We start from the raw sequence: 21217 nt of genomic DNA, 5'->3' as shown, positions 1-21217 counted from the left end.
TCTATGGTCCATCTCCCCTCCCTAGGAACCCACTCTTATCAGTTTAATCAACCCTCCCTTTTCCAAATGGTGCTGCCTTTATACCCATTTATTTTATTTTCCACCCTAAATAGCAACTGAGGAGGGGGAAGGCAATCATGACTGGAGATGCAGCCAGGGGAGGAGGAAAGAATATTTAACCATTTCCCCACATGCCATAGTTCCAAATAAAATTGAAGCTTGGGAAAGGGGCACCGATCCCTTGGCTACAGAATGTTATTTACACCTGTATAAACTCTGTGGTTGAAACAAGAAAATTTTGGCAATGGTAAGGGCCTAACGTGTAGATACGTCTTTGTATAGTCATGTTCTTTATTTCTACAATTACTGTATTTTTCGCTGTATAAGACGCACCAGACCACAGGGCGCACCTAGTTTTTGGAGGAGGAAAACAAGAAAAAAAATATTCTGAATCTCAGAAGCCAGAACAGCAAGAGGGATCGCTGCGCAGTGAAAGCAGCAATTCCTCTTGCTGTTCTGGCTTCTGTGATAGCTGCACAGCCTGCATTTGCTCCATAAGACGCACACACATTTCCCCTTACTTTTTAGGAGGGAAAAAGTGAGTCTTATAGAGCAAAAAATACGGTAGGTATAAATAGTATTTTTATTTATTAAAATGTGTATTAAATTAATTAATTCCATGAATGCTAATGATGTGATTACATGTAAAGTGTAAAGACATTAGAGCTTGACTGTTAGTCCCCAATCTTATGTGGAGTGTGAGAGCTACCGGGATGAACATAAAACTCGATGGGTGGCTGGGGGGAGAGTGGTAAGACTTTGCAATGGTTCTCACAGCTGTTTCTGCAGCAAGAGACTACAGGCTCTGCAGAGTAACCATGTCACTTTGTTGCAGCAAGAACAGAGACTGAATCAGACCAATTTTAAAAGTTCGAAAGGAATATGAGCGAAGAATCGCTTTCTATATATTTCTTTTGTTCCACTGTTTTGAAACTGCTATAAATGTTTTCAAAACTGCTATAAAACTTGCTTACCAGTGGCAGAATTGTGATAAGTGTACATACTCTTAAGTGGAGATCTCAAGCAACAACCTTCATCCCTCTGAAAAAAACTACTACTGTCTTTCCGATAATGTATTGTGTCTCTTCCATTTTCTTTGCCTTGCTTTTTAAGACTCCTTTTCATCAGTGTGTGGGTTGTGTGTACGTGTGTGTAAGCAAACACACACTTTCCAGACCTCAGTATGCTTCTGGTGAAATAGGCAGTATTGAACAAAAGGTTATGACATATTAAAACTGTAACCCTTTATTATAGATGACAGTTGGCAGCATAAGGTTGGGTATAAATAATATACTGTTGATTTCTAAGGCTTGAGTCCACAGTCTGAGCCAAACTAGATGCGACAAGAGATCCACTGGTATTTTATTCGGATGTCTCCCTGAACTATCAAGAAAGTCTATTTTTAAAGCAAAAACATTTCCCTTAACTTGCTTTACTCCATTGTTTGAGACTATTTCCTTCTAACCCAGCTCATATGCTGCAAGTGAGCCAAAGGGGAGAGAAATGTGCTTGAAGGGACAGAGCTTATTGACGGGAGGGAGCAAAGTTCAGTTCCTGTTATGTTTTTTATTATTATTTAAAAAACCCCACTTCTGTCCCTTTTAACCAGAGTACTGCAATCAAATGAATAAAATACATACAACTGTGACCTGCAACAAAATGCTGCAGTGTGAAGTGCTGCTGTTCAGTGTTCCAGCCAGCCAACCAGCCAGGCCTTCTTTCAAGCTACTCCATTCCATGGTTCCTCATTCTGGTTTTCCACCCTATCCACACCCAGACACTCAGAAGGGCTACTGAGCATACAGAGTCCTCACTGGGCTGACTGCATTTTTTGTCCCCTTAGGGTTTCCTCCCCTGAAGTTTCTCTTTCTATTTCAGCAAAACCTTGGGCTTGCTCTGAACATGCTGACACTCCCTTCTTATCTCTCAGTAGTTCTATTTCAGCTACATAGTCAACACCCCAGTTCACTATTTGCATATGATTATGGCTCGTCTGTCACAATCATTGGGACCTAAAGTACCTTCATAATGTAGCCGCTCAGTTTGAACCAGTGTACAGTTTTGAGGGAATAACTGTGTTAAACACATGCAACTTTTCCATAATAAATTGACAAAACATGAAGAATTAGGCAGGTATATTGTCCAAAACTGGTTTGAAGTGCACATTGTGATAATTGTTTCATAATATTTGAGCTGGCAATATATCGCAAATCACAATGTGCTTAAGGGCTAGGCGATACCTGGTTTTCGTTGTGATAACTCACCAGCTAAATGTTTTCAGCAGCCTAAAGCTCACAATATCACCAACTAAACCTCATAATATCACCTGCTTAATGTTGCAGTGTTATCACCAGCTAAATATTGCAATCTACCACAATGTCTAAAATAAGGATTGAACTATACAGAGGCGAACAGGACAGCCTCACAACAGCAAAACACACACACACACACACACGGCAGCAGTAGGGGTGGCAGCCTGCAAGACCTTGCAGCAGCAGCATAAACAGCAGTGGACTGCAAGGCCTTGCGGTGGTGATAGTGACGGCACTAGTGGCAGCGGACTGTGAGGATTCATGGTAGTGACGGAAAGTAGTGGCAGTAATGTCACTGGCCTGCGAGGCCTCGCAGTGGTGACAGGATTTGGCAGCAGAAGCAGAGGTGGCCTGCAGGGACTCACAGCAGTGACAGGAGGTGACAGCAGTAGCGGCAACCTGTGAGGCCTTACAACAGCAATGGAAGGTGGCGGCAACAGCAGTGGCAGCCTGCAAGGCCTCGTAGCGACACAAGAGGTGGGGCTTGCAAGGTCTCACCGTGGTGGCAAGAAGTGACCGTGGCCTGCAAGTCCTCCTGGAGGTAGTGGAAGGCGTTGGCAGAAGGTGTGGCAGCCCACCTCAGCAAGGCCTTGCAGGCCACCTCTGCTTCTGCCACTGTCTTCTGCTGCCACCACATGGCCTTGCAGGCCGCCGCTACTGCCAGCGCCATAACAAGGCCTTGCAGGCTGCTGCCACTTCTGCCACCCCCTGCACACAGCCATAACGAGGCTTCACTGGCTGCTGATTATTGTGCCCCTGCTACGAGGCTGCCGCTGCTCCCCACCCCGACCCCCGTTGTTGATTCTGCCACTGCCAGACTGCTGCCGCCGCCACCTAGCAGATTATTTGTATTCAATATGACTCATCGCCGTACTTTGGATTGTCCTGAATACCACCATTTGGTAGCCAAGCCCAAAACCAAGTGTCATTTGGATGCATTTTGGCTTGCCTGCTGCTGAAAGTGACCATGAGGTTATTGATAGTATCATTATTTATCAGTTTTAGACCCTTAAGTAGTAGCAGTTGCCAGGACATTGTTCTGTTCGCCTCTGTATATTTCCTTATTTCAGATATCATGATATATCGATATATCACAATGTTTAGCTGGTGACATATCGCAATATTGAAAACCAGTTGTCGCCCAGCCCTAGCAGGTATATAACAACTGCTTGCTGTGATGAAAGTTAATTCCAGGTTCCTTCAGCTGGCATACAGGTAAGTGAAGCAATCCAGTGAGATAAAAGTTCCTGAAGATGAAATTTAAGCTAAAAGAAAAGAATAAACCCCAAAGGAAGTGGATAAATTCAGTTGCAGACACCAGCTGGGGTGGAACTCTGTATGGTAACTCAAAACGGTAAGCAGCTCTGGTTCAATACAATTCAAGCTGCACAGCTTCTGTTTCAGAAACAAAATAGTAGTAAGTATCCCAGCCAGCAGCCAGTCAAGACTTGAGGATTCAAGCAACCTCTTCAGGCAGCCCCTCACAGACAGTTTCCCCCCAATTCAGAGTTTAATGGTTCCTGGTTACCAAAGATAATGACATTCAGCCCCCTTCTCTTAAGGAGAATGTACAAAAATGGGGTGTGACTCACCAAAGTGACCTTCAAAAATGCTAAATGGTATCACCTTGGGAGACCATCTCCATTGGATTTTAAGGGCCTGTGTGGCAAGGAAGCAAAAAGGCAGCCACGTCTCTCCTTCCCTCTCCAGATTTCCTGGTTTGCCTCTAGAGGAAAGCACTGCTCAGTTCCTCTATTGAGGAGAAAGGGAATAAAGCTAGTTGCCTCTTACTGGCAAGATGCTTTAGTGGGAGGCAAAGCTTTGGAAATTCCTTGACTGCCTGTGGGAGCTTTAACCTAGTGATCCTGCTGGGTGAGGTGAGGTGGGACACCACTGGACTCCTCAGTACTTCACCAGCCATGAGTAAGGATGAATGTGTCACCCAGCAGAGCCCAGGCAAAGAGACGACCTAAGGCTTTTGGCTATGGCATTAGGATGGAACTCACCAGGACACTGGTTGCCACCTTCCAGAAGCACAGACAAGTATGAAGTGGGAGAGCCCAAGACACAGATGGTTATGTCTGATGGTCCAAACCCTGGGAAAGAAAAGAAATGAGTTGGTAACCTGATTCTCATACTAGATCTCGGAATCCTAATGTCCCAGCTCCATGAACTCCACATGCTGGGATTTGAAGATAGAATCACGGTAATTAACTCTGCTCTCTTAGCCACAGCCCACATCCCAGAGTCATTCTACAGATGGATTCAGATGAAGCACTGAGGTGGAAATGGTGATGTGATCCATCATGTGATCCATCTATCACATCTACAATTAATGCGGATGCTCTGACACATTCCAGGTTAAAGGAGAGAAACAGCAGCCATCCAGCCAAAGAAGGACTCACCTGTTCGAGGCTCCTTTGTGTGGTCAATTGTCTCTGGGAGCCCCTCCTGCTGCAAAGTGCACTGCAGCAGGTCATAGTAGTAAGCTGTCCAGGCCCGGGCCTGTGCATCCTCAGGGCTGATCTTGCAATCCAGAGGCACATCCCGGCGCCAGGCACAGCGCAAGGGGCTCAGGGGTGGTAGAAACCCCTGTTCTGCCCAATCCAGTTCCTTGGGAGTTGGAGGTGGCTCTGTGTGGATCTGGTCCAGAGACAGCTGCAGAAAAGAGAAAGACAAAGAGTTGGAAAATAGGCCTGGAAAAGGAGAAGGAACTTAGCCGCAGCATAGATCCCACCAAAGGAATGGGGAGAAGATCATTCCTGCCAGTAGTGGAGAACATTGCTCTTTTCCCAGGCCTTTGGCTAGTTAAATTATATATAGCAGTGATGGCCAAACTCGGCCCTCCAGCTGTTTTGCGACTATAATTCCCATCATCCCTGACCACTGGTCCTGTTAGCTAGGGATGATGGGAGTTGTGGTCCCTAAACAGCTGGAGGGCCAGGTTTGGCCATCACTGATCTATGATCTTTTAAACTGTGGGGGTTATTGTTTCTATTTGCTATTATGTTACATTATATTTAGAGAGAGAGAGAGAAAACTGCCCTATGATCCACAGATGAAGGGTGGTATAGACATTTTAACAACAACAATGCCCAAGGGTCTGTTGCTGCAGTGTGGCACTGGCTGGTTGAGTAGCTGATCCTCAGTGTCATGGAGAACTAAAGAGGCTGGGAACCCATGGGAGAACTGAAGAATTTTCACATAGAAAGGGAAGATGGTACTAGCCAAGTTCTGGCGTCGCCCAGACTACACCTAACAGGTTTTTTTTCTTCATGTTGTTTAACCACTACAAAAATAAACATGTCTCAATGAGAGACAAAAAAAGGAGGATATTTTGGCCAGAACAGAGGGAGTTCAACAAAAACAGGTCTTACAAACAAGTACCTGGAAACAAAACCAAAAACACCCCCAGCAGAGTAGACAAGAAAAAGGCCTATTGAACCGAAGTGTTTTGTTCTCTACTGGTTCATCCTCAGGGAGTTACAGAACAGTAATTCAGATATGCTGCATTTTCGAATTACTGCTGTTTTGAGTTTCCCCAAAGAGGGACCATAAGGTCCAAATGGGAGCTATATAAGGTGTGAGGAGACAAAAGCCAAAGAAAGGCTAGACTCACCATCATTCCAGGTGAAGATGCTGCAAGGAAAGAAGAAAAATGAGATATGTGAATATATTTTTGTACTGCTTGTGACCCAGGGCTATCCCATCTCCAAGCGGGGTTATGAATGGTGAAATGACACACTTTACTGTGCTCGGCTGTGAAGGTGCAAGGGCCAGGGAGACGCTACAATGGAACTACACTGCCTGATTTGCTGCCCTCACTACACCCATGACCAAGAGGATATCTGGCTTTTAACTTGCCATCTTGAAATCAATCATGCTTCTTTAGCCCATACTGAAAAGAGAACATTAGATTACTTAAGAACTGACAATCTGTTACATGATTTTTCAATGCCCATTTTTGTCTTGCGTGTGCACATATCGAAGAACAAAGGCTGTAAGTTTTAAGCAAGGCAGCCCCATGTATGCTTCCACTGCATTCAACAGGGTTTACTCCCTAGTAAGTGTGTTGAGGATTGCAGCTGACCAGCACTGACAGCAATCAAACAGTGTTGTGCTCATCCCTATTCCACAATGAAGCTTGGCACAGAGAGGACAGTTAGAAAACACTTGCAGCTGGTATGTGCCTGGGGCTCTGTGCTGGGCTTTTGGGTGTGTTTTGGTGCCAGGCAAGTGCCCTGCTCTGTGTATACAGGCCAGGCTGTTTTCTGAGCAGTGCCCTGGGGATCAGTGAGCTGTGAAATTCCCAGTTATTCAAGAAGATTAAGGGGGCATGGGATGAGGTTAGGATTAAACTAACATGCTCACCCACCCTTCCTCCTCGGTCTACTACTGCTGGCTCAGAAGGTTCATGCAAGGCCTCCATTTTATCTGGTCTGTCAGTGGCTTTCCTGTCCCACTAGATAACAATTGCCCCAGTCCCCAAGAGAAGGCTGCCCAGCTGCCAGAAAGGACAATGGGGGGGGGGTGTAAACATGGCAGGTTTACTGCAAGTACTTGGCAATCATTTTTAATTACTTATATGCAATTTAACACACATTTTACTTAGCAAACAAAAATAAATTATATTAATTTAACCAAAATATATTTTAAATTCCCATGTCATGGTACAACTTTTTAGCACCCCTCATTTTTTGGAATTTGAAAAATTCAATGTGCCTTACTGCCTACCCATCTCTACATACCGTATTTTTCCATGTATTACATGATGTTTTTTGACTCAAATATCATGTCAAAAAACTGGGGTCATCCAATACACAGATAGTGGCATGGGGGGGGGGAGAAGCGGTGTGCCCACAAGCCAGCCAGTTGGCGGGAGCACAACTTCCCAGGATGCCGCTGCGTGCGGGAAACGATCTAGGGCGTGTTTCCTGCCCACAGCTGCATGGGGGGAGAAGCTCAACAACTTTGGGCCATCTCCCCACATTTTCTTAAAATTGAGTCCCCCAAAACCGGGTGTGTGTGTCTTATACATAAGGGCGTCTTATAGACGCAAAAGTACGGTACTTGCGCACAAATGCTCTGCAAATGAAGTATGCAAATGAAAGTTAACTTGATGTGAGTTTCTCCATTTCCCTAATGTGTATCAGCAGCAGCAGCAATACATTATTACAGAAAGGCAAGTTTCATCTTGGCCTCTAACCCTCCACGATGCTTTCCTGCAAGACTGCATCATGGTGCCAAGGTCATCTAGTCCTTTTTGTGCAACAAACACAGTCATCACCTTTATATGCTTGCTGGTAACTGGCAGTAGCACCAACCCAGAACTTCAATATATTACAAGGTTCCTGTGCCTTTAATAATTTTGAAGACAAGGGTGTTTGAGCAGCTGCAGCTTCTCCCTCTCCAGGACTGCCTTTGCACAGAAGCCTAACCTGTCTCACAAAGGCATTGTGTAGCTACACATTGTTTGTTTAAGGAGCATATATCCCCCTTTAGCTTCAAAAAGAAATCAATGTGGCTAACAATAAGAAAACAATAAGCACAAAAATACATAGATAGGTAGATATATATAGATATATATGCTTTTAGTTAAGCCACAGTGTTTCTTGCATCCTCTGGAGTAACTGTCTGGCCCATGAGCTTCATTCAGGTGGTCCAAGGCATGTCCACATTATGTAGTTATTTTGTTTTTTAATTGTATTTTTATTGCCTATTTTATTTCTTATATTGCATTTTATTGTATTACAATTTGAATTCTATGGCACCCTTAGAAATGTGTACGACTAAGCAATATATAAGCGTCATAGCAATCTTCAAATGGTCCATGAGGGGAAACGTACCACTGGCTAAGTCATTCTGGCAGAGTAACTTTCTCCCCTGATTCGTAGGAAGGATGTGTTGATAGCAACCAATACTGCTATGGACCAAGCAACAAGACAAATATATTTAAGGCAGGATTCCTGCATTTGTTTCCTGGCTCTCAGAGGTTCTAGATAAGCTCCTCTGACACACCCATTTGAGGCAACATCACCATTCAAACAAAACCCAGCTACTATATACAATTTGAGCTTCATCTTGAAATGATCTGATGAAGCCACTTTCTTGGATATTAGTTCCATTTTTTTCTAAACACTAAAGTCTCCAGAAGCCATTTGAATTCCCTATTTCAAAGCAATGATTCAAATATAAAATAAAAGCATGTCATTTAACAACAACAGCAAAGTTTGTACAGCTTATCTACTTCTCATTAGTTTATCCCTAGGGTCTCCAATGTGGTGCCCTTAACCCTCCCATTTTATTTGTATTTTGGGGAGACAGTTTTACCTGTTTGGAGGGAGGTGGGGTCTGAGCGTCACCTGTGGCACCCACAGCAGCTACTAATATGTCTTCAGGTCCCAAGAGACTGAGAACCCTTGATTTAACTAACTACTGAAACATCCATTAATGCCATTCCCTAACCATTCCCTAACAGATGGGCTTGCTGTGATCAAGGGATTTTAACAGCTAGACTTTCCCATTCTTTGCCACATTCTGTATATGAATTCTTATTAGGCACATGGAGACTACTTATCCCCATTCCCTTTGCAGGTAACATGAGAGATATTGAAGGTGTGAGCTGAAACAGCATGGAGGGGGGAAAGTACCTCCTGGCTCTCAGCCCACTGCACTTTCCCCTAGTCTGTAAGGCATCACTTTCCCTCTTCACCCCATCTATTCTTGGATGCCACTCCCATACATCCAGATATGTTAAAGAAGTACCTGGGAGAAACAGTCAGAATCTGGAAGAATATTAACAAACACGTAGGGTTATTTCCACCAATAAAAACATCAACTCTAGCTCCAAGGTTTCTTATAAGCCAGAGGCAATCGTATCTCTGCGATGATGAATCCCACACAACCATAAAGGTATTGGTTGCAGTCCTGCTCACAGGATACTTGAATTCCAACAGCATCAGTGAAATTGTGCTGGTTGGGGATGATGGGAATTGTAGTCCAGAACATCTGGAGCATCCCAGGTTAGGGATGCCTGGTGTGCCGTACTGCTGCCACACCCTTCCACAGATTGGCAACATGACCCTATGCACTGTTTTACAGCAGGGCTGGTACCCTGGAATTTAATGAACAAAATTACCACTGATCTGACGGTAGACGATTCCTTTCAAGTGCTCACCATCAAATCTGTGGATATGGAATTCTCCCAAGTGACAGTATAATTATAGCTTTAAAATGGACATGTTCGAAACCTATAGACAATCTAGACAGGAACACAGCAAGATGCCTTATACAGTGGTACCTCGGGTTACATACGCTTCAGGTTACAGACGCCGCTAACTTAGAAATAGTACTCGGGTTAAGAACTTTGCCTTAGGATGAGAACAGAAATCGTGCAGCAGCGGCGCAGTGGCAGCAGGAGGCCCCATTAGCTAAAGTGGTGCTTCAGGTTAAGAACAGTTTCAGGTTAAGAATGGACTTTCAGAACGAATTAAGTACTTAACCCGAGGTACCACTGTACTGCTATGATGTTTGGTCTGCGAAGCTTAGTAATGGCAACAATCACCAGCAATGAGAAAAACAGTAGCGCCCCAATACAGTCTCTACAGCAGCAAGTCTTTTAAATCCTAAATCCCTGAGTCTTCACTTGCTGTGAGTCCCACTGATGAATCAGGGATCAATTTTTAATCTGTGATTAAAGCTTTAGTTGATTAATCTCACCAATTAATCAATTAAGGCTTGAAGCTCTGCCTACTTAGTGCTCTAAATTTGGCAAAATCTTGCTTCCAAGTCTAGCTAGGGTAGAAAGGATTACTTGAGTCTTCAATAACTCAAGTAATTAATTCATTAGTAAATCCATTAATAAGGTTTTTTTTTTAAAAAAGTGGGGCCCATTAGTAAGATTTTAATCTAAATTGAACTATGTGAAATGGGTACTTGGTGGCAAAAGCACAGTTGTAATCCATGTACACACACACATATTGAACTTAATCTAAAAAGGAAGAAGTAATTCTGCCTGTATGATTTTTGTCAAGAGAACCTGTTATCTACTACAAAGTATATCAGTTTGAATTGGCTGCTAAATAATCACTGAAAGCCCAAAGGTTAATTATGGCGCTGGATGCTGTGGCGCTGTGGGTTAAACCACAGAGCCTAGGACTTGCCAATCAGAAGGTCGGCGGTTAAAATCCCCGCAATGGGTGAACTCCCGTTGCTCGGTCCCTGCTCCTGCCAACCTAGCAGTTCGAAAGCACGTCAAAGTGCAAGTAGATAAATAGGTACCGCTCCAGCGGGAAGGTAAACAGCGTTTCCATGAGCTGCTCTGGTTTGCCAGAAGCGGCTTAGTAATGCTGGCCACATGACCTGGAAGTTGTACGCCGGCTCCCTCGGCCAATAAAGCAAGATGAGCGCAACAACCCCAGAGTTGGCCACGACTGGACCTAATGGTCAGGGGTCCCTTTACCTTTTTTAGGTGAGGCAAGGGAGCATGCAGTCAGGCTTCATTTGTTTTAAGGGATAGATCCCTTTCTTTGGGGAAAATGTCACCTGCATTTCTGCCAGGACTTACTAAGAGAGGTGATTTGCAGTTTACACATTACGCGGCAGACGTTTGGTGTTAACTCCAATTTATTTCCCACTGGAAGTTCTTGCAGTAGCACAAACATCCCTGTGTTAAAGTGGGTGGTGCAGGTTATTTTAGGGCTGTGCCATCACATGCTTCCCTTCAAACAGAAATGGTTGAACGGTGGAGTGTGGTTCTGCCCACCCCATCCTGTCACTTTGGGATTGCCCAGTTCTTTATTACATCCAGGCGGAAAAGTCACGTCTCCTCTTCCAAGACACATCAGTGTCACCTCACAGCAGAAGTGGGCAGATCCGGCAGCAGTTAACACCCCACCTCTCAACTTTCCCAGAAGTATGAAGCACTCCTTCCTGAAGTGCATGGCCATCCTATGATTGGCTGGGCTTAGCAACCTGTCACTCAGAGCCACCTTGGCATAAAAGACCATAAATGTGGTCTGTTGCCCCTCTTGCCACCAGTGCCAGACCATTGTTCTGTTAGCTTTGCCTGGTGTAGGGTTGGACCAACATCCTGGTGTGCTGTTTAATTTTCATTTTGATTCTGGACACTTGCTGTTTCGGATTTGTGAATTTCTGGACACACTCAAGAGCTGGCTGTCCTCTGCCTCCCGCCCCCTGCATTGGTTAAACCTTCTCGGTTAGGCTATTAGTTCTTAAAGTATCTGGAATATCTGAAGAGAAGATGGGCTGAGGTGGCCAAGCAGGAGAGCTGGAATTCAGCTGGTTGTTCCTTTACTCCTGAATAGACCACCTTGAGGCAATGAGAATTCCCTTGCCCTGGGTGACAAGCAGAGAGGGAGGGGAGGGGAGGGAGGAAGGAATGTCACCTGTTACTAGGGGACTACCTTACTGGGCTGATGTAGCAAGTAGTGTGCTGCCCTCCACCACAGTCAGTAGCCATTCCCAATACAGTGGTACCTCAGGTTACATACGCTTCAGGTTACAGACTCCGCTAACCCAGAAATAGTGCTTCAGGTTAAGAACTTTGCTTCAGGATGAGAACAGAAATCGTACTCTGGTAGCGTGGCTTCAGGTTGGTGCTTCAGGTTAAGAACAGTTTCAGGTTAAGTATGGACCTCCGGAACGAATTAAGTACTTAACTTGAGGTACCACTGTACAGCAGCCTAGGTGAGCAAGCACCTGCACACGGCAGGAAATGGTATTTAGGATTTATGCAGAAATGGTATTTAGGATTTATGTACTCACCCTGTATGAGACAGAGTGTGATAAATCATCGACTGTCATCTATTATTTTCCTGCCAGGCATATTAAACTGGATGGGTTGCAAATGATCTTGGCAGCAAGGCTAACTGTTTTTTTACTGGCCCCACTAAGCTTTTGACATTAGCAGGTGATCATGATGAGATCTCCAGGTCTTAAAAATTTATTTCCCCCTTTTCCCCCTGTTGCTCAACCTGCTGCGAAGAGCAGATGAGGCCAGCTCTCCTTGTCCGTTGGCATCTCTGAGTTTGGGTGACAAACCGCACATATTGACTCACTTTACCAAAGGCAATGTGTGCTTTTAGTCCCGAATTGCCCTAAGCCTACTTTATCGAGCTAAGTAAAGTTTAAATGACCACCAGGAGACTGAATGGTTTCCCCTAACCATCTGGGGATGTGGTTGCGTCTCTCCTTAAAATGGAAAACATTCATATCAGAAGTTTTAGCTTGCCGTTTCATTGTTATGAAAACCTAATTCATAAATTGTTGTTTGGGAAACTGGCGTTGAGTAATGTGCTGATGTAACTTGGTGGTTGGTGGCATGTATGTCACATCTGCAGTGAGGCTAGAAACAAAGGTTTACTTCAAATCAAATGAATCCCAAGTAAAAACTGGGTAAACAAACTGAAGTTAACACCTGACTCCACAAAGCAGCTTCCTATGCTTATGCGGCTTGAGCCTGTTCCATCAGGGGTGGGCAACCCTTTTTGTCTCCTTTCCAGGGCTGCATTCCCTCAGTGTCATCTGACAAGGGTCACATAATGGCAGTAGGGAGAGTGAGAGTCAAAGTGGGTAGGGCCACTCCTTTTTCTCTCTCTGTCTTTCACCTGCTTTCCAACTCCTTACCACTTGCATGGAACTAGGGTTGTGTACACACTGTATCTGTAAGCACATTCAGAATACCTTATTTCCCTCAAAGAATTCTGGATAATGCGGTTTACTCCTCACAGAGGTACAATTCCCAACATCCCTTAACAAACTACAGTTCCCAGAATCCTTTGCTGAAAAGAATGTGCTTGTAAAGTGCTTTAAAGGTATAGTGCGTATATATTTGCATCTCCCCCCGCCCCGTGCCATGTTTAGGAGGTTTATTTATGACATTTCTCTTCCACCTTTCCTTCTTCAAGCTCAAGATGGAGTACTTGGTCCACACACATATTTTAGGCTAAGAAACTGTGACTGCCCCAAAGCTGCCCACTGAGGGGGATTTGAACCTGGATCTCTCCCCAATCTTAAACTGACACTCTTAACTACTATGCATCTGCTCATCTCTAGTTCATGAAAGCATATGCCACAATAGATTGATTAGTCTTTAAGGCACCACAGTGTTCTTTGTTGATTTTGCTCCAACAGACTAACCCAACTTCCCCTCTGGAAATTGTCTGAATGAAAAAGGAGAGCATTTTTTTTATGATTTCCAAAAAGCTACACTACCTGGAGGTGCCTCTTACTTGCCAGAGACAAGGGGTAAGTCACTGCTCCCAACCACTCGCTTATCAGCAGCTTTCTCAATTGTTTGGCTCCTATCTAAAGTGAAAGCAGGGAATGATCTGCCATCATTCAATAACTTTGTGTAGTGTTGGCTCCAGCTATCATGTGATGAGTAATGTAGATTCAGTAAAAGTCCGAGTACTTGTCCGAGGAAAAACAACGTTGGATTTTAATTATTTGAAAGACCATTCTTTATTTCAGCTCCACTTGCAAAATCATTCACTCTTCAAGCCTACATTTAGGGCTTGGAATGGCACTGGATTGAATGTCTATTATCTGACTGCCATCAACTATTTCATGAAGTCAAGAATGCCACTATGTAGAGGGCACCTTATTCTTTTTTAAAATTTCAATAGGGTGTCGTTTCTTAGCAAGAGCAAGAGTGAAGGTAGGTTGCCTTTGATCACACAGAAGTTCCTGGGGCCAAACCCAGGGCCACAGTCAGGTGTGGGAGCCCCTTGCCAATCCCTGGAGCTATACAGGACAGCTCCTCTGCTTTGCTGCTGCCTGTTCACTTGCCCTCTCCAGGCAAGCAGTGAGAAAAAAGGGCAGGAACATGCTTTGTCTTCCCCCTCCATGTGATGGTATGCACTAGGACCCAGAGGGAGAGGCAAACTAATGGGTGCCAGCAATAATAGAGAGGAGGGGGCAGGTGCATTGAGGGAGACCCACTGAAAGGACCATGACTAACCCCCCTCCCCCAAATAAAACCCCTGAAAGCAGTACAGTACTGTGTTGGACAAGCCTTGCAGCAAAGCCAAGCTCCTCCCATTGGTCACCAGCTAGAACTGCAGGCATCTACAAATACAGTGGTGCCTCACAAGACGAAATTAATCCGTTCCGCGAGTCTCTTCGTCTTGCGGTTTTTTCGTCTTGCGAAGCACGGCTATTAGTGGCTTAGCGGCTATTAGCGGCTTAGCGGCTTTAAGAAAAAGGAAACAAACTCGCAAGACGTTTCGTCTTGCGAAGCAAGCCCATAGGGAAATTCGTCTTGCGAAGCAGCTCAAAAAACGCAAAACCCTTTCGTCTAGCGAGTTTTTCGTCTTGCGAGGCATTCATCTTGCGGGGCACTGTATTAGCAACAGTTGCTACCTAGGACGGTCCATGACTCCATCTTGCTTGCCTTAAGAATCAGAGTTGATGCTTGAAGAACTGGTCTGCTGCCTACTTAGCACAGCTTCCTTTAGAAACTGACTTTTGACAGCATTTTTCTTTTATAGTTACTTCTACTTTATTTCTGTTTTAATTTTGTTTAAGGTATAGCTGCAGGCTGACTGTTGTACCAGGATTACCACCAAAGGGAATGTGAATTATTCACTATTATAGGACCCTTTGCTACCATTCTTAAAATTTATAGCAATATGTTATAACTGGTTTTTTATGTTATTTTCATTGTTTCACAGTAACAGGTAATGAAATTAGCTGTTCATTAGTTGTTCTAATGAAGTTAGTGCTTTAAATATACTTTACCATTCCTTGAAAATATTTGATGAGGGTCAACTAACTAAAACCTTTTTTCGGAGTGTCATCCCAATATTACCTTTCCAGGATGCAGAAGTGCCACCACCCAAAGTTTAATATATTTTCTCACCTGAGATTACATATTCCTTTGGATGTGGTAACCACAAGGCACCATTTCATTTGCCCCACAAGATAACATCAGAAGGGTCTCCATGGTGAGAGAACTTGAGATGCAATGGGCACCAATGCTGGGGACCCTCAAAGCAAGCTTCATTAACCATGAACCCTGAAATTTGAGTGTGAAGTGGACAGTGTTGGATTCCTGGGTGTTAACTACAAACTCCGGATTGATGTATCAGTTTCTCAGTTTGGGGGCCCCTACAAAACACACGGTTTGCCCTACAAAACCATACAAAAGGTCTGGAGGGGACGCCAATTTCAGGGTTCACAGATGATGAAGCCCTCAAAGCACAGTAGTGGCATTGTGTTCATCTAATAAAGGAACTTGTATATTGTGATTTTTTTAAAAAAAAATTTTTTTACTCTGTGTTGTTTTTGTTTAGTCATTTAGTCTTGTCCAACTCTTTGTGACCCCATGGACCAGAGCACGCCAGGCTCTGTGTAGCGATCAGCAACTTGCCCTGAGACCATGTGGTGAAGAGAAGGATATAAAGTCCCTAAATAAACAAACTTCTATCACTTTCTGAATGCTGTTAACAGGTCCATCGGAGACCAAGTTCATGGAAGACAATCTTACTCGGCTAGGAGTGATCGCCAAAGAAGAAAGACAGAGATCCCTATTGTGTTAAGTTTATTCCACACGGGATACTTTACAGCCAATGGTTTACATATAAACAGTAGAATGGCTTCCCCACAGTTGGCAACTGCAAGGTAATATAATTAATCAATCATTACCTGCAGACCCAACAGCTTCACCGAGGAGAGACACCCATGGAGCGCTCCTGTTCTTTAGGAATTTTATGCAGGGGCTGCATCTAGGGACATAAGGTGCTGCCTTTTACCAGGTGAGACTTTTGGTTTGTCTAGCTCAGAACTGTCTACACTGACCAACATCAACTCTGCATCCTTCAGGGTTCCTCCCTGATCTACCTAGAGATGCCAGGGGGTCAACCTGGGACTTTGGCATGCAAAGCAGCAGCTCTCCCCACCCGCTGCGCTTTCCCAGCCTTCTCTCCAAGCTCACTGCTGCCTTAATTTCTTGTGCCACGCTGCCCCCAGCACCCACTACCACAAGCCTGGAGACTCACAGATAAGAGCTTGCTTGGTAGGTCTTCAACTCACCAGCCAGAAGGGGAAAGATGTCTCATAACTGTTTGATCTGGTTGGGGAAAATTAAGCCACAGGCATGGGGAAAACGGTAAACAGAAATACCTGTACATTGTCAAATTCACTGAGGAAGAATTACAGCAAGGGCACATCTTTCATGGAGCTTGGGCTGTGGCATGGATCAAATGGCTCATCTGCAGGGCTTCTGGTCCCCTACCCTAAGTCCACTTAGCCACATGGCGGAGGACAACTGTGGGGCCCTTGTACATGGCACAAAGTCCGAACAGCTGGCTTCCTATTACTGGTAAGGGGGAAGAATTCCAGGGTTGTTTCAAATTTCTCTCTGTGTGTATAATATGTGTGTATTTGTGTTAAATTATCTCTCTCTGTGTGTATCTAACTTAATGCCAAAAGAAGCTTTCCAAGACTCCCATGGGGAATGCAGAAAGTTGCCTGCCATCTATGTCCTAAGCATAAGCCCTTGGCACTTCCCAGCACCACCTTCCTTTTGTTAGCACACACCAAGGAGGAAGAGGGAGGGCTTTGAATGTATACCTCCCCCCCCCCATTTCGGCTCCTGCTTATGTGCAGGGAGAAATAGTGCGTCCAATCTGCAAGGGGAGGTGAGAACAGGCGTGGGGCGGTGCGGGGGGGGGCGTTACTCCAGACCGTTTTAATCGAGCAAAAAAAATTCGGGCAACGATTTCGCGTGCCGATATTCCTACACCAGTGTAAGCATCAAGATGCCCGCAGGCTCCCTTGAAGCCAGTGCCCAGTTGCATCAGCTGGGGATCCTAGCCTTGCCCAACCTTTTTTGTCCATAGGAACTTGATGCTTTTATTCCCCAGCCAATTCTAAAAAAGAAAAGGAAAGGAGGGGGGGGGACGCCCAGGAGCAGGGCGATTGGCGGAGACGGCCCGTGTGGGCGGGACTTCGGGTCAAGCAGGGACCCCGCCAGGCGCTCGAGAAGCCCCTTTCCCTGCCCCCCACCGCCAGGCAGAAGAGCAGCAGCCTTACTGCACGTCCCTCAGCTTTGTGCTTCCCGCAACCCGCCTCCCGTCTCCCTCCGCGACCTGCAGGGCGATCCGCGCGCTTCTCGCGCGGCGGCAGCAGCAGCAGGCTTAATAAAAACAGGTTGCACCAATTCCAGGTGGCCCATTGTAACCGAGGGGAGACTTACATGAGAAGGGAATGGCATGACTCCTGCTCCGTCCGCCCTGCTCACCAGGCGCACCGCAATTCTTCAAGCGAGCCGCGCGCACACACACACATACATACACACGTGGTCCCGGCCGACCCCCTTTCTTCCCCGTCCTCTCCAGCAACAGGCTGCGCTCGCGCGACCCCCGGGCGCCAGCGCCGCCCCCTCCCCCAACCCCCCGATCCGGGCCTCACTCCGGGCGGGAAAGGCGCCCGAGACCCACCCGGGGCTGGGGGAGAAACCCAACGTCCACCCCCGCCGCCCCACCTCCGTTACCTTGTTGCAGCGCAGCGGCAAGCGCAGCTCTCGTGCGGATCTGCGGGCGATGCTGAGGCCGGGCGAGCGGCGCGATCCAGCGCAATCCGATGGCGAGGGGCGGGGTGGAAGGTGCCGGGGAATGTCCAGGGATTAACTCCGGCGGGTTTTATATAGAAACGGAGCGGGCATGCCCAGTAAGGCGAGGCAGCTTATCGAGCATCGGGGCAAGGCGGGCAGGCACTCGCCAGCGCCGGAGACACCCACAGCCATTGACCGAAGCAGATAGGCGCTCCCGGGGGCTGGGAGCGAGTGAGCGCCGGGGTGGGTGTGCGCGGGAGCGTAATGGGCGCGAGGGGGGTGGCAGCGCCTCGCAGAGGTGGCGGAGGAGTGCTATGCAAAGCGGAGGTGGGAGGGGTTCCACCCGGGGGAGGGGAGAGGTGGGCGGGGGGGGGGGTCCGGAGCCGAGGAATTTCTTGCTGAAAGAGCCCATCCGCTCCCATGACGCGCGGGGCTGTTGCTAACCATTTTGTAGTCCTCCTCTAACGAACGCCAAGTGTTTTCTTGGTGAGGAGCCCGTTCACTCTCGCTGGGTTAAACCAACCTTGTTATGCCCATTTTACAGATGGGCAACCGAAGTGGCTTTCCTAAAGGTTGGGGTGTGTGGGGCGCTTCTCCCAGAACTATGTAAAGCACACGTTTTTATTATTTATTCCTTTATAACCTTTGTGCTCCCTTCCTCCAAGGAGGGTGTTAGCCGCACAACAATGGATGGAGGGAGCGGCTTAGCAATTTACTCATGGTTGACCCAGGAGATTAGAAACCACCACAGTGACATGCATAAGAAAAGGAGGAACAAAAACACCCAAGGTCGCCTGTTCCCCCAACCCCGGGTGGGTGGCTAAAAACCAAATTCGAGGCTGGGAGTTCCAGTTTTGCACAGAAATGTTACAGGAGGTTCCTCTTGCATATCATGACCTTTTTGGCTTCACAGTTTTATATTTCACCGCCTGGTCCCAGGTGTATACAGCCAGCACATCTTGAACCCGATGTGGCGGGTTCTAGTTCACAGGAGTGTCTGCCACAATAAATCACTTTGTCTTAGATAAATGTGGATTACCCATATATTAGTGAACTGATTTTTTAAGGGTTTTAAACATTTGAGCATGTGAGCAGATCCAGCTATCACGTAAATGCAGCAAGGAAAAACTGAACTTGGTTGCACTACTGCCATCTTAGCATACATTAATAAAGCGGAGCGACAATTTCTATGTATGTATATAAGCTACATACGGTGTAGCTTATATACTTCCCCAAGTACATCCAACTGAATATGGGGTTGTTTGCAACTTTGTCGTGAGTGCAGTTTGAACATCTAGGAAATACTGCCTGGAAGTTGGAAACATGCTTCATAAATAGCATCATGGATCCCACAGCTACACAGCGTGTCCCTGGAGCATGGGCTGCGATAGGGCCTGAGTGTGCTGCAGCAAATGTGTGTGGAGCACAGGAAGGGCACAGTCAAGCTGAGGTGGGGTCACACTGGGACAGTGAGACTTAAGACGCTGCACTACAGCCAGGCTATTGCACTGGAATGCACTACACTGCACTCTATTAGATAAAAGCCTGCTGCTTTTGTTAAGAATCCCTGAAAATGAAAAGGTGGACATTTCAAAACATATGCCCATACAATGGTGACGACTGAATTTATTACCCATCCTTCAGGAGCAGGTCCCAGTGCATATTACAGTAATTTAAAATTCAAAACTAGTTTGGGGAAACCTGGGTTAGAGAGAAAAAAAGCAGGTATTATTTTTGCTAAGACCAGTCTAGGCTGCTCCATCTTTCTAGTAGCTGCATGGTGCTTCACATTCCCATGCCTGTGGAGTATTCAGAATGCTAGCAAAATTTTATTTCTGCTCATCTTCTGCAGGAGTATGTTTAGCACTGTGAGCAGCAATGGAAGTATACATATTTTAAGGGTTTGGGGATAAGGTGGCATTTGTTTATTGAGTGAGGTTATTAGTTGTTTTCATTTTTGTTTTATTATGTATTTTGTATTTTTCTAGTGTGAACAGCCCTGGGATCTTCAAATGAAGGGTGGTATACAAATTTAATAAATAGTAATGGTAACAGTTAAAACAAATAGTCACAGGAAAAGAGTGAGCCCTGAAAGCATATTTCTCATGTGCCAAACGCAAGGCTAAAGAGGTGTATCTTCAGCATTTGGAGGAAGCGTCCTTGGAGTTGGCTGGGACAAGAGGCTCCATATCACAATGGCCTGCAGGTCACATACCAAACTCCCCATAGCTGTTCAGCAAGGAAAGCCTCACCATCTCAGTCCTACTTCTCGCCTCCTAGAGGGGAAGCATAAATCGTGGCATTGTGCTCACATTCTTTTTCACTCATCTTACAACCACCTCCAAAGGCTACCAACTATGGAATCGAACTATCTATCAGATGTGGCAATCTAGGGGCAATCCAGCCAGGTGGGCAGGGTATAAATAATAAAATGATGGTCAGATGGGCAGGGTATAAATAATAAAATGATGGTGTTGATGATGTGTTCAAATTATCTGCCCATCTTCATGTGACTTGTAGCCAAGGATTAGAAGTTAGAGAAGAGGATCGTAAAGGAGTATTTCACTCCATTGCTTACTCCCAATTTCTGCCTGTCCAGAGTCTAGGAACATCCCTCACATCATCAGCACTGTGTACTGGTAATGACATTATGACAGACTACTTCCTTTTCTTTCTTTCCTTCTTCCTTCCTTCCTTCCTTTCTGCTTTCCATTGTTTCTTGACACACAGTTCCATATGCAATATAATGCCAAATCTGCAATTATACCATACCCATGCGTGTGAACAAATCTGTCTGTTTCAGTTTCTCATTTTTAAATGAATTTCAGTTCTCAACATCTCAGCTTCAGTCTGTGATTTTTATAAAGGTACTCATGAAAAAGCATCAGCTTTTTGTTGCAAATGTGTCCTAATATACACATTTGTGCATGCACTGTTGCACGGTACTGTTGGACAATACACATTTTTGCAAAGTCATTTCCCCTAATGCAATGTGTTTTGTCCGTCTATTTTCACTAATATATGCCTGTATATGGGCACTTTATTTTGTAGACATTACTTGGTTGTGGAACTGCATTGCAAAATTCAGAGAAATGCAAATTTGAAAGGATGGCTCCCTTTCGGTCTCCATACTATTTAAGAAAGTGTGAATTAGGTAGGTTCACCTTCGAATGCAAATTGAATCCCCACTCAATCCCTACTTGGGAGTAAAACCCACTGGATTCAGTAAGCCTTATTTCTGAGTAGACAGCCATAGGCTTAGGCTGCA

The 21217-nt window shown here is 45.5% G+C and overlaps 1 protein-coding gene across 2 annotated transcripts in view; it reads right to left on the bottom strand.

Annotated features, from left to right (window-relative positions):
- The window catches only part of CARNS1 (carnosine synthase 1), a 32831-nt gene extending 14603 nt beyond the window's left edge, over positions 1 to 18228 (bottom strand). The window contains exons 1-4 of one of the 2 annotated variants that reach the window (XM_082211269.1): positions 17890 to 18228; positions 5992 to 6011; positions 4778 to 5030; positions 4379 to 4468 (exon numbers count right to left, since the gene is read on the bottom strand). In XM_082211269.1, the coding sequence (XP_082067395.1) occupies positions 4379 to 4468; positions 4778 to 5030; positions 5992 to 5997 (349 nt within the window). In that variant the 5' untranslated portion in view covers positions 5998 to 6011; positions 17890 to 18228. Of the gene's footprint in view, positions 1 to 4378; positions 4469 to 4777; positions 5031 to 5991; positions 6012 to 17592; positions 17678 to 17889 lie in introns of those variants that run through there. The other variant, XM_082211270.1, reaches the window with a different exon arrangement.
- Positions 18229 to 21217: the final 2989 nt, after the last annotated feature.

This window comes from Podarcis vaucheri, assembly GCF_965113315.1.
Source record: "Podarcis vaucheri genome assembly, chromosome: 1".
Classification (NCBI taxonomy): domain Eukaryota; kingdom Metazoa; phylum Chordata; class Lepidosauria; order Squamata; family Lacertidae; genus Podarcis; species Podarcis vaucheri.
Note: the sequence above shows the minus strand (reverse complement) of the source record. Positions and strands in the feature narration are given on the sequence as shown.